This window comes from Chaetodon auriga, chromosome 24 (genome assembly GCF_051107435.1).
Source record: "Chaetodon auriga isolate fChaAug3 chromosome 24, fChaAug3.hap1, whole genome shotgun sequence".
Taxonomy (NCBI): Eukaryota; Metazoa; Chordata; class Actinopteri; order Chaetodontiformes; family Chaetodontidae; genus Chaetodon; species Chaetodon auriga.
Genome location: NC_135097.1, coordinates 11,378,494 through 11,392,037, shown reverse-complemented (window position 1 = coordinate 11,392,037; position 13,544 = coordinate 11,378,494). Strand labels below are relative to the sequence as shown.

The following is a 13,544-nucleotide window of genomic DNA, read 5'->3' as shown; positions in this document are numbered from 1 at the left end:
ATAAATGTAAAATATGAGCTGTGGCGGAATAAAATGGAGGCAACAATGAGAAAGGAGAACAGCTGGGAGAGGAAGAAATGGCATGCAATAAATACGAGATGAAAGAGAAGAATGAGGGGTGCAGCGCGGAGGAAACAAGAAATATGCAGGGAAGCACGAGGACACGAGTTAACAGAGAGGAAGAGCGCGAGGGGGAGAAAACGGAGACGGCAAAGAGATAACTCAATTCAGCCATGCTGCGGATAACTTCGCTCAGTATGTGAGCACAGTATTAGCATGACAATGGACGATGTTTTCGCCCTCACAAATGAAACTATATACACCAAAGTAAACAAGAGGGGGAACGACAAGGCGAGCAGAAAGAAGAGGAAGATACAGAGAGGGGCAGAGGAGGAAGAACAAGAGTGAGGGAAGAGGAGAGAAACACTCAAAACAGGTAAGAAAGATGTTGGCTTAACATGGAAACCCCTTTTTATACTTTAAAAGGCAAATAATGCATTTGCTGGGGACTGTTTTCAGCAGTGGTGTGGCTCACTGAAGTGTTTGGACGTCAATGTAAGCAGCACAGAGGGATGAACTTTAACAGGCTTTGACTATATTGAAACAGCCTTATCCTTGTGATATACTGATGGCACCATGACTTCCCCTCCCACAGCTGGTTTCTCTGTAGTTCTGCACAGATATTTGCAGAGAAAAGGACGAATGCTTCACGGAGACATGCCTGCACACGCTTCTCACCACACGTGCAGGAAAGCGCGTTTAGAAATTCACATGCATACACCAAACTGTGTCTGCACACACGCATGCTCGACGTCTGCAGCCATCATCGCTGCTGGAATTTTCATTTACAGGTTTTAGACAAATGAACCGTGCGGCGTAATGATATGAGTGTGCAGCGGGGATGGAGTCACTGGGTCTCTTCCTCTCCATATACCAGAACCCAGCAGGAAACCTTCCTAATTAAACCCAAAGCTCTGAGCAGACTGCAGATGCATCTTTGATGTATGAATGTATACGTGCACTTGTGTTTGCGTGCAAGAAAAGCCTCAACACAGGCAGGCAGTCAGAGGAACACCGAACAATTTATGAGCACGCCTTTTTAAATAAAATGATGTTCTCGACAAGGTTCCCAGCGTGATATACCGATAGGTAAGCCTGCAACGCGCCAGACAGCCCAGCAAAGCGGCAAAGCTTCCTTTACGTCTTGCTGGGAGAGATTTCATCTGTCATTTCACCCCATTATATTCCAGTCACAGCTCTCTGACTAACAGCCTGGTGAATCATTTGAATGCAAGCGGCGGCGCCTGGTATCCAGTCTGCTAGTTGCTGTGTGGGGAGTGACAACGAAACAATGTTGATAAACATGACCCGCGATTGGTCGGTTCAACCAGACAGCGCTCCAGCACCTTCTTGCAGGCTTCAGTGGGCCGAATGAAGAGTGTGTCATGCAAAGTGTGTCGGTGCTTGATGACTCCCTCGTGGCTCATGGCTGCACAATCAAGACAGAAATAAAACTGACGTCTTCATTAGTGAGTTTTCAGGTGGATCTAAGCGGTTCCTGCTGCTGCTCTTCGGAGGCACACTTGACATTTGAATGTAAGGGGGAAAAAAAAAAACACAGCTTGGTAGAAGACTGATGTATCCCCCCCTCTGCTGCTATCCCCAAATGCATATGCCTGTCCCTAGGCCTTCCCCACGATCAACCACCTTTTTGATGCTGAATCCTCTGGTTTTCATCAAGTCTTTGATACGACCTGGCTCAGCAGCCCAGAGCCTGCAGAAAAGGCTTAGGAGGAATCCAAAGGGGATTACTGGACGGAACATATGGAAATTACAGTTTAATTTATCATTTAGGTCATGGTAATTCATGCAAATTAGGATTTCATTAATTCCAGCCTTGGGTTTAAATGGTGTTGCTCTTTTAGGGGTTTGCAGTCTTGTCAGGATCACACGTGAAGAGGCTAGTGTGGCGGTACAGGAAATATACTGTAAGGTAATGCTACCATCTACGCAGGTGGAAGGACAAAACCATCAAAAAACAACAGGAACGTGAGCCGATACTTTGGAGCGAAACACACACTCCTGAAACACTTTGCAGGGACACCAGTATCTTTGAACTGATACTCTTGCAAACCTTACTGCCCATGATGATGCCCTGACTTTTTAAGTAGTGCCACCTGCAAGTCAAAGTTTTCATTTTTCCAGTGAAATAAAGTAACATATGTCAACATCGATGTGCTCCTCAGGATGAATTTAATCACTCCGTCACTCCTTAACTTCTCATCTAGAGCAACAAGCAAGTCAACATTCGTAATTGTTCAATACTTTGCTTTCTAAAAAGCATCCAAAACTGTGAAAAAGCAGCGCGGCTGTACACTCTTGGTCTTGTTTCTACATCATTAAGCCAAAGAAATGTCCTACTGTATATCCCTGGAACACAGACACTCTCCACAATCCATTGATACACATAGACAGAAGCTGCACCTGCACCTGCGAAACACCACTCACAAGCAAACTGATGTCATTTCTGAGCGTATTCTGAAAAACCAAGCGACAGAGTAAGTAGTGACTGCCAAGTCTGTGAATACAGGTGGCTGAAACTGAGCGAAAGAAGCCGACTGTTCAAAAGGTTCAACCAGTAAAACAGTTCGAGCTCTTTGCATTCTGCCCTATCTTAAGTCTCATTATTGCTTCACTGCTAATGGCTGCTAGCAATTATCTCCATTCATAAACGATGAGTAATTATCGTTATCTCCTTATGCAGGATCTTATTGTGCAGTCCAGTAAATGTCAAACATGTCATATTAAAAGGCCTTAATGTTAGAGGAGAGTGAAGTTCGGCCTTGTGAGTTAAAAAAACATCACATTCAACCAGAAACAATGACGCCTGTGATTATAATCATGATAAGCATCCTTCCCATTATAAATAGCCTCAACACTCACTTTCTCTCCGCACACACACACACACACACACAAACTGTCAGGACAGACCCACACTCAGACACACACCCTCATTCTTATTCATCTGCTTACTTCTCAATCACTCACTGTACGCTTCGCTGCACAATTATAATCACCTTAAAATTATTTTATGACGTGCTCACAAAACCAAACAAAGCTACTCCGAGTGCACGCACGCACGCACACACACACACACACACACACACACACACACACACACACACACACACAAATATGAGCGCTCGCACATGCACTGTTGCGCACACACAAGCTACACAAAATAGCTAAATATCAAAAGCTGGATTCGGTTGTAGACTGCGGTGCTTACAGACACGCATCCATCTGAATTTGTACACAGACATTAAAGCATACTGTAATATAAAGGCTGATTCAGGTAATCACGGCTTCACACGCAATTTACTCAAACACATACACACACAAGCTTACAATTATTATAACCATTATCTAGCTCATTACAGAGCGTCCAGGCATGTCGCCTGTGCAGCTCAGCAGTATTTCCTTGTCAGTGGTTATTTTATGGACAGACACGGGCGCAGACACCCTGCGTGTGGCCTGAGGAGACACTGTGGATTGTTGACTGCTGCATGTGTTGCCTTGTGGCGTCAAGCAAGACAGAAATGGACAGGGGCATACAGAGAGGGGGAGGAGGAGGGGGAGGAAGAAGAGTTGGGGGTGAGATAGCAGATTCAACAAGCGGAGAGGATGGCCAGAAGAAGAAAGTGATGAAAGAGGGATGCAGGAACAATGAAATGAAGAGAATTTCCTCACAAGGCAGAGGAAGAGGGATGGTGGCCATTTTTTCAAAGCAGCACATAATTACTTTTAGCATGTTCATAGTTGTGTATAATGATCGTGAGTTGACCTTTTCTCAAATGTATTTTTATACTTTATGGTGCCAAGAAACACGAACGAGCGCGAGAGGGTGGGGGAAACTTGTGAGGGAGGATAATTGCTGATGTGGCACCAATTCTTCCAACTCCCACGTTCAAAAAAAGGAAATCAAAGCCGAGAGCAGGGAGCCGGAGAAGCTAGCTGCTGTATTTCACGTTGGACGAGAAGAGGACGAAAGGCAGAACGAGATAAAGAAGGAAAGAATTAAAGACAGCACAGGATGAAAAGGAGGAGGAAATCACAAGACAAGCAGAAAGAAAAGAGGCTCAATGACAAATTGAAGGATAGAGAAAAGGCGTTACAACGCATCGCCGCAAATGGTTTCACTGTGAAATGTATTCATGCAGAATCAAACGTATCAAACCAATGCAGGCCTGAAACTTTGGTCCGGCAGGGCTGCTGCGCTTTAGTCCTTCAGCAGCTCAGGGTCGCTCTGCTCTTCTTTCAATTCACCTCGTGTTCCTTTTGCCTCTCTCCATTTCCACCCCTCGTTCGTCTGACCCGCTGTCAATTAACGCGAGGCATTGTTTCTTTCTGTCTCTCTCACTCCCGCTCCCTTCTCTGTCACTCTTTCTCAGCTTGATGAAGATGGAGGGTGGTCATTTAAGACTAATTAGGTAGCCTAAACAGACAAACAACCAGGTGCGGCACACACATTTTCTCCAAGAGCTGATACTATCAATGCGTGTGCGCACACGCACAGCAAGACGACGGCCGTCGCCTGTAAAAATAAAAACAATAAAAGCATGAGAATGCTTTTGTTTTCTGTTTGAAAGACTGACAATTGTGGCGTGCCGCTTCTAGAAACACCATACTTTACGGCAGCCTCTTCATCGAGTTGCTGTGTTTAGAGCTAAATGCAATGAAGGCATCTCTCTAAAGCACTGCCTCTCTCTCCACATACATTTACGCACATTTCAACAGCAATATTACATGGCGGGCTATTCATTTGCTTCATACCAAGGGATGTAATGATAGCAATTTTTCCCTTAACCAGCAAAAAACACAGCATTAAACATGAAGCATTAGATAACATCAAGTTCAAATTTTATCCCTCCTTTACACTGAACACTGCCTGGCAGATTCTGGCCATTTGTCTTACATCACTAAAGCAAAACTGAGATAATGGCTGTTTTTATTAGCATTCCTCTTCAGACATTTGTCATTCCACTGTATCGGATCAACATTAGCTTTCAATGGAGGGGAAAAAAACTGATAAATGATGCAGCTGATCAATATTACAATATCACAGTATCACAGTGAGGATCGATACTGGCTGTGTACTCAGCACAAGCATGACCAGGTTCATTATCTGCTCTTCAGGACTGTGTCATTGTGCTGCAGGTGTGAACGCAGATGACAGTTCAGTCAACATAACGTCTGCATGATGTTGGACTTTTGTTTCTCAGCGAGCATCAACCGCTCGCCCTCGCCCTGCGTCTCCGTGATGGATTTGATGCAGCTTCTTTAATGACCTTAGAGATTCTGCTTTCAATGCTACGCTGCTTGTCCGTGGGAACACGTCATTTATCACCATATCGCAGTAGAAGGAGTTGCGTCGTCTTTTCCTGTGGGTTAAAAGCTGCTTCAGAGGCCTTTCTTTCCCGCGAGAAAGGAAACCAACTGGCAAGAAAACGCTGAAATAAAGATGCTGCACAAAATATCATGGCTTCAATCCAAAACACAGCATTCTGTCCTCAAAAGCCCTCATCAGTCAAAATCTACTACTCTACCCACTACAGGGTAATGTTGGTAAATCACGTCATGTCATTCTCATTTCAGATATAATACATGAGTTGCCAGCAACCTATTACAGCTCAGCATGAGTCTGACATCCTATCTCAGCAGAAAATCCTGCACTGTAACGTGTGTGTGCGGTGTTAAAGGCGCACTGCTTTGGTGTGCTACAGGGCATCAGTGTCAAATTATTTTCCCGGACTGGTCAGGTAGCTGGGAGAGTCTTCGCTTTTGTTGTTTGCTGGGTCTGCTCACCATTCCTTTGACAATCTTCCACAAGAGCCTCGCAGTTTTGTTTTGTTTTTTCTTAATTACTGCAGCTAAAAATTATTGACTTTGCAGCAGCTGTTCTCAAAAGCAGCGGCACAATTTTTCAACTGCTTAGTGCTGCTTTGTGGTTCGCTGATAGAGACTGTGAGAGCTGAAAGTTTAATGTGTGGACTCTGAGTTGAGGCTATTTTTGCCACACACGTAGTTGTTGAGGTGTCTTGAAGAGCTTCTATGGTGTTCTTAAAAGGCCCAGTGTGTGTGATTTAGGGGATCTATTGGCAGAATACAGCAGAAATGGAATATAATATTCAAGTATGTATCCACAGGGAGTGGGTCCTCTTCCATGGAGTCCGCCATGTTTCTATACCGGTCCTTTAAGAAAACCATCGCAATATCCAACCAATGATCAATTTCAAAAACTGTATTCAACACCAAAACTGAATTAGATCCTCTAAACATGCTCATACTCTTACCTTTTTTCTTTTTAACCATCAAAGTGCATGCATATAAGGCTTAAAATAGTGTATTTTGTATAATCAACATTCAACTTTTGATGAAACAATGTCACCTCAAGGTCTGAGCCAATCACGTCACCTTTATCTGATTATGACCCAACAAAGATCTATCAACTTCATCCATGAATAACAGTCAGCATCTGAAGCATTAAATTAAACCATCCTGCATTCAGCAATGTAATTTCTTTAAGTATTAATGAGAGCAGTTGGTCAGTAGCCACAAGTCGATGCAGCTACAGTAGCCAGAAGGTTCAGAGACTTTTTGTCCACGCTAACAGCCAACACTGGTTGTGTCCCTCAAATTCTCCTTAAATCAAATTGTTAGTTGAAGCTATTAGAGGTTAGACCAGGTTAGGTGTACATTTGGAAATTGTTTGTTGGATTTGAATGGATGGAGCTTGATGGGGCGATGCACTGCCTGGCTGTAAGCACTGCCTGAAAAAATAAATAGACTTTGGGGAAAAGAAAATCTTACTTAGATGTTAACACGGTTAACTTGTCAGTTTTGTTTCCATGCTTTTGAGGAAATGCCGTGGAGACTGGAGAAAACCGAAAAGTCCGGGAAATAATCCGGGAGCTGGTGTTATTTGTTTTATCGGTCGTGATTTCCTGGTGGGCCACATCTGAAAGTGTGGACTTAACACGCTGCGCACTGGTCCCTCACATGTGCACATTCACAGATGGCTCAACATTAAAGGCAAAAACACTTTGCCTCATGCTGTGTCATCCAAACAAGCACACAATCCCACACACACACACACACACACACACACACACACACACACACACACAGACACACACAGACACACACAGACACACACAGACACACACACACACACACACACACACACACACAGACACACACAGACACACAGACACACAGACACACACATCGTGAGCCTGGGGGTATAATTATATCACTTTAGGATCTAAAGGACTCCTGTCCACCAATCTAACAAAATGCGCAATATCCGCTGACAGCAACATGCACGCTGCGCGCACACACGAGCCGAATGCACGCGGCCACTGCCAAACACACACTCGACACACAAAGGAAAGATCGTTTACGGCTAAATTATGGACAAATTGAACCTTGAGAGAGGAGAAGTTCAAAGGCAGAGCTGGAGTTGAATGCAGAGGCGGTCTCGCAAACACACTCGCGCCTGTGCTTCTCAGACAGACGAGCATCTGAAACACAAGCGTCTCCCTCTCACACGCACAGGGTATGCCTCCCAGACAAAATATATCCGACATGTATCTTAAATTGTGTCTGTTGCATACATGCATCAGACAGAACTGCCTCTGTAGTGCAGGAAGTCACGTGAACAGGTACTCATATAATGTTCCTGTGCCATGTTTTTTTCCTTATGCAAGTGTGTATTGGTCAATGCCTTTAGACATCAAAATTTCTGAATATGGGGGCATATGTTTGTATATATCTGTGAATGAGTTTGTGTGTGTGTGACAATTCGTTCTGATTATAGATTGCGGTATTCCGCCTCCTCGCTGACACTTTATCGTTACCGCCGCTGAGACAGAAAGAGATAAACGCAAAAAGTAGAAGTGAAACCTGAGAGGATGCCCTCCTCAGTCAAAAAAAGATGCCACCTTGTCAAGCTCGAAAAGTGGGAGATGCGACAAACAATCAAAACAATATCCAGGGAAGGTGGCGGAAGACAGGCGGCAGACGAGGAAGAGACAGCATCGGCGAAGGGAGTGTGAGAAACAGTGGCAGGGAAGAGGAAATGGAAAAAAAGCTGTGAGGACATATGGGAAAAATAGAGAAAAATAAATGCGAGGGTGGGTTTGTGTAAAGTTTGAGGTGGTAAGTTTGGTCTTTTACAAAAGGCAGTTTGTGTTTGGAGTCGCAGCCTGATCCAGTATCGATCAGGCTCTATTTGGAATATGGTGTCATCATAATGTCGGCAAATGCTCCCCTCATTTTTGACGTAGGTGGATTTGTTTTCGTTTTGTTTTCCACCTGCGCAAATACATGACAGGATGGAGCAAGAGAGACAGCCGGAGGCAGAGAGTGACAAGACAGCGGGATAAGAGAGGGCAGATGGAGGGAGCGAGGACGGAGAAGGACAAGTTCATAAAGGGACAAAAAAAAGCATGAGGCATGAGACAGAGTGGAGGCAAAGGGGAGGTAAAGGACAGAGAGAGGAGAGATGAATGTATAGGCAGATGTCAAGGAAAAGAGAAGAGAGGATGAATGTGAATGAGAGGAGAGAATGACAAAGATGAGATGGAGGAGAGAGGAATGAGACTGGAGGAGAGGGAGTGACATGGTGAGAGGAGCACGCACACACAGAGGGAGAAACTGACAGGGCTCAAAGGACAGCGGAGGGGAAGAGGAAGACAGAGGAGGAGGCAATGGTGCGAGGAAGAGAGAGAGAAAGGGGGGATGAGAGATGGACGGAGGTGGAGAGACGGATGCGGCGAGTCAGCTGAGGACAGACAGATGAAGGAAGGAGCCTGAGGGAGGAATGAAGGATGAGATGGAAGGGTGGGAAGGAAGACAGGATGGATTAACGAGAGAGAAGAAGAGAGAGGGGACTTTGATACCTGAGTGTGTGACAGTGTGTGTCACATTGACCCTAACTACAGACAGCATCCTATTAGTAACACCTAGATCAAACCGCATACCAAGCACACGCACGCACACACACACAAATCAAAGTGAGGCAATCTGTTCCTGAGAGCATCTAATTGAGGGGAAAACAAGGCTAAGAGCCCATTTGCAGATGGTCTCTCATCACAGCACTTTGCATTTACACCTGGAATTAAGCATTCTGGTTATCTCAATTCTGCTGCACTGTGATCAGATCTTAGAGTCAAGACCAACAAGGCCCAAGTCAAGTCAAACTCCACAGCTCTGAGTTTTGAGCCCTAAAAAAGCCATAATGCACCCCTCACCAAATGACTGCCATTTAAAAATGTTGAACAGAAACAGTTACTGTATTATTCTAAATATTTCACTTTTATATTTTACTACTTTTACAGGCAGAATGATTAGGTGTTATTCCTGTGACTGAGGCCGGCGTTCAATAGCATTTCTTAAAACCTGAATCTACTTTTTTAAGGCAATCCGACACTTGTCAAGACATTTCACTCACATCACATGAGAACCATGAATGTCTGCTCCAAAATTTATGCTGTTTAATTTAAAATCTCAACATGTGAGACCGAAGTGCAGCAGTGAGGGAAATAGATGCTTTAGTTGATTAAAAGTAGCTCTGTAAAAAATACTTATTCATGACTAAATGCATCACCAGAAAAGAAGTGGACCAACCGCCTGACCCAGAGTAACACCTCTGACGTGGCCAAAAACAGAGCGGTGAGAAAGAAAGACAGAACAACGAGAGTATGAAAAAGAAATATACTCCACATTCACAGCAAGGGAGGCAGAGAGAGAGAGCCAAAAAACAAACACCAAATGACAGATTTTCAAACAAACAAAGCAGAGCGAAGAGAATAAAACAGAGGGAAGGAGTGAAGAATGAACAGCAAGTTAAGGGAGCGCTGGAGAGGCTGAATCCACTTATTCACACATACATTAATGCTGGGCTTCCTGGCACGGCAGCCGGTGGAGCTACACACAACAAAACTTGCTTGAATTTGGGTGTCTGTGCAGCGGGAAGGAGGAGGCGAGAAGGAAAATGACAAAGACAGGGAGAATGAAGATAAAAGACGAGGAAGCCAAGGCTCAACTGCAGCCAGGTTGGAAACAGAGAAAGTTAGTAAATTGAATAGGGAATGAGGGGAATGATTGATGAAAAAGGAATTAGGCAGGCAAGATGAAAGTGATGAAAGATTGTGTGGGGAAGAGAGCTGGCGAACGAACGGCAAGTTTAAAAGGGGAGTTTCACAACTCGGTATGAATAATACCTCCCTGACATGTCTATTAGGAGCACGGTTTCAAGCACGCGAAAACAAGAACGAATGTGCTCACACACCTCAGAGATTGGGAGCCCAGCCGAGTGAAACAGAAAAGACTAATGGACGTAATGTTCACATACAGCAAAACCTCAATGCAGCTCTTACTCTTGTCATTCACAGTCAAATGTTCCACTTGTCGGATCTTAACAAGTACATGTCCCCCCACGATTTCGATGAATACAGATGGAGTTTCTGTTGGAAAGACTTGTTCCCTTTCAGCCACCGCATACTTCAGCTGTGGCTGCTTAGAACTGAACCTCAGCCGAAAACGAAAGCTGTGCAAATGAAAAGTGTTGCTCGTGACAGCTGAAACTTTCAGCGTGCGCCGGACGCTGCCCAGATTCAAGTAATTACAGCACTCCTGCCAATTCAAATGACCCCAATTCCCTGAAAACGACTAATTTCCTCTGTGATATAAGGTTTTCTCTGCAGGACAAAGAGGATATGACAAACTGGTGCAAGACTGGAGAAGGTGGGGGGGGGGTCTCTAATATGTGAGAATGACTTTCTATCAACTTACTGTCTTGCTGATAGGAGCAGAGCACTGCAGGGCAAGTGTGTGCCTGAGTATGTGTCAATGCATGTGTGCAAGCAGGTAAAAAGCAGGCTCACTGTGACAGAGGTGTGCATAAAAAGGGAGGAGGAGAGATATAAAAGAACAAAAGGAGGGGGAGGCGGAGGTGGTAGTGGCACAAACGCAGAATATAAAGAAAGTATTGATGTGCAGCGTGCAATCAAGGTCTTTCCCCATCTCATTTTGTTCTCGCAAATAATGTAGCTCGACGTCCTCGGTGAGCTGCGACTAGATGAAAATATTAGTATGATATTGCCTGAGCTCTTCGGTGTCCCTTCTCCTGCGTTTTAGCCCTTTTTCATTTGTAAATGTATTAGATTTGACATGCGTGCATTCAACAGCAGTAATAGAAAAGAAAGGCAATTCTGGAGAGTTTACATTGTAGATATATCTGTGCACATGAAATATATTATTCATGATCTAGTTAAATAGCCCATCTTCTTCATACATTACTGCTCTGCACATTTTAATATTTCATACAGTAAGACAAATGCAAAGAATCGTTCTGAGGAGGAAAAAAAAGCAGAAAAGATAATTGAAAAGTGGAAACAGATGAAAAAAAATGGAAGAGATGACATAGTGTTATGTGGATTAAAGCTGTGCAGTACTTGGTGTGAACAATTATCTGTCTTGGAAGCACCCATCACACAGCTGCCCTGACTACAGGAGCCTCGGTTTGCTTTAAAGATACTCCATAAAAGAGAGGAATTTCCACATTCGGACATGGGATTTCCACCCAGTGACAGGTCCTACCAATGCAAAATATTCAGTGAACGCACCAAGACACTAAGAGCGCTTAGAACAGACAGGGACAGCTGATGTAAACATGGAGGTAAACCGATGCAGATGTTGAAATGACGTGCATTTGTTAAACCTCAGTGTGCTTCTGTGAGTGTTTCTGCATCTTTGTTGACAAGAAAGCGTCAAACTGGAACTTAAACTTGCAGATGTTTTCAGTTTACGAGGCTGCTTTAAAGTTGGGTGGAGCTATGCTGAGGTGCTTCATAGATCCTTTATGGAATCATAAAGGTGAAGTATGCCCCGCCACAGCAGGGGAAACAAAGGCACCAGGAGAGTCTGAGAGGGTTTATACATGCCCACACAGTCCCTGGAAGATGTCTAATCAGCCAAGGTAAAGTGACCTGTGTGGGTGAACTAAGAGTATCAAGGGCCTTTAATTCATAAACAGTTTACTTAATAATCTGTCGTCGACTTGACGATCGCCAGGAGTTCAATGTTTACTGATGAGTTTTTTTCACTCATCCGGAGCTGATTTACTCTCACTGTGGTGTAAAGGAAATATAAAGAGCTTCTTTGTGTGGGAGGGAAAGCAAACCAGACAAAGACTTGAAGACAAAGAGCTGAAAGGAGCCAAACAATCAACACAGCCAGAGAATGAAGCTAATGAAGCTGTCAGTCATGTCTGGCTGCCATAGGAACGTGCAGCGCGTTCCCCTGCCCACAACTTCCTGTACTAGTAGCACTGATGTGTTAGTCAGTCAGCTTAACTCCTTAACTGATCTTACTATGCTGGGATCCGATATGAATGAGTGTAGCTGGAGCAAAGACTCATGGGTGTGGTGTGACTGAGGAGGCGGATGTACCTGCACCTGTGTGGCTCTTTGTGTTTGTCCTGTGCGTGCATTAGTTTTAGACCCATCTCTGTTGCTTCAGCCCAGCAAATCTCACAGGTCATCAGTGGAGCGGAATGCTATTTATTTCTTTCATTATCCTCTCCCTCTTTCTCACCTCTCTCCATAATTCCCATTGTCTCTCGCCCCCTCTCTCTCTCGTTGACCTCATCTTTCTGCTTTTCTCCTCGCTGATTCCACCTGTTCCGCCTCTCTTCCCTTGCTCCTTGTCTCACACGCTTTGAAAAAAAGAAGAACCCCCCCCCCCGACTCGGCCTACACCTCCTCCATACCTCCACCCTTCCCTCTTCTCTACTTCAGCAATTTTTTGCCATAGTGGGAGCCATCTAACCTTGAAGCTGCACACCTGTCTGTGGACAGATGATACCAAACAAACAAACTCACAAAATGACAACCGGCCCGACCGACCAGCTGCCCGAAGCCTTCCGCACACATGCACATCTGCTACTTACTCTGTGATTTCTTCGGTGACCGTGTGCTCAACCTGGAGTCGAGAGTTGACTTCGATGAAGTAGTGTTTGCCGTGTTTGTCCACCAGGAACTCCACGGTGCCGGCGTTTTCGTAGCCCACCTGCAGCAAAACAGCACAAAGCAATTTTTATAGCTCTGAACTAACAGTAATAATGTAAACACTTGAGAAGGAGCACTCACTCATCCTAATGAGGCATGAAAACAAAAGAACAAAATGAAAAAAAAAAACAAACTCCTGTCTTCTCTACATAAAAATATGAGTCCATAAAATGAAAGAATAAGCTTCATGTTTTATTTGCGTGGAGGGAGGAGGGGCATCTTTCATCATTTTCCTGTAATGCGATAATTAGATCATTAATCAAAGGGGATTTATTGAAAGCTCATCATCATAAAAGCCCATTTTCTCCCACTACCTTTCAGCTACAACACTGCAATCAGAATCACAATCAGTGTCAGGTGCAATAAGCATGCAGGAATTTGTCTCAGTGTTATTGATGCAGGACGTTAATA

General features: G+C 44.4%; 1 protein-coding gene across 1 annotated transcript in view; it reads right to left on the bottom strand.

Moving 5' to 3' along the window:
- Positions 1 to 13,544, bottom strand: part of LOC143316916 (pyruvate carboxylase, mitochondrial-like) — a 252,944-nt gene that overhangs the window by 189,571 nt on the left and 49,829 nt on the right. Inside the window, exon 10 of the mRNA XM_076724720.1 lies at positions 13,016 to 13,134. Within this exon, the coding sequence (XP_076580835.1) occupies positions 13,016 to 13,134 (119 nt within the window). The remainder of the gene's footprint in view (positions 1 to 13,015; positions 13,135 to 13,544) is intronic.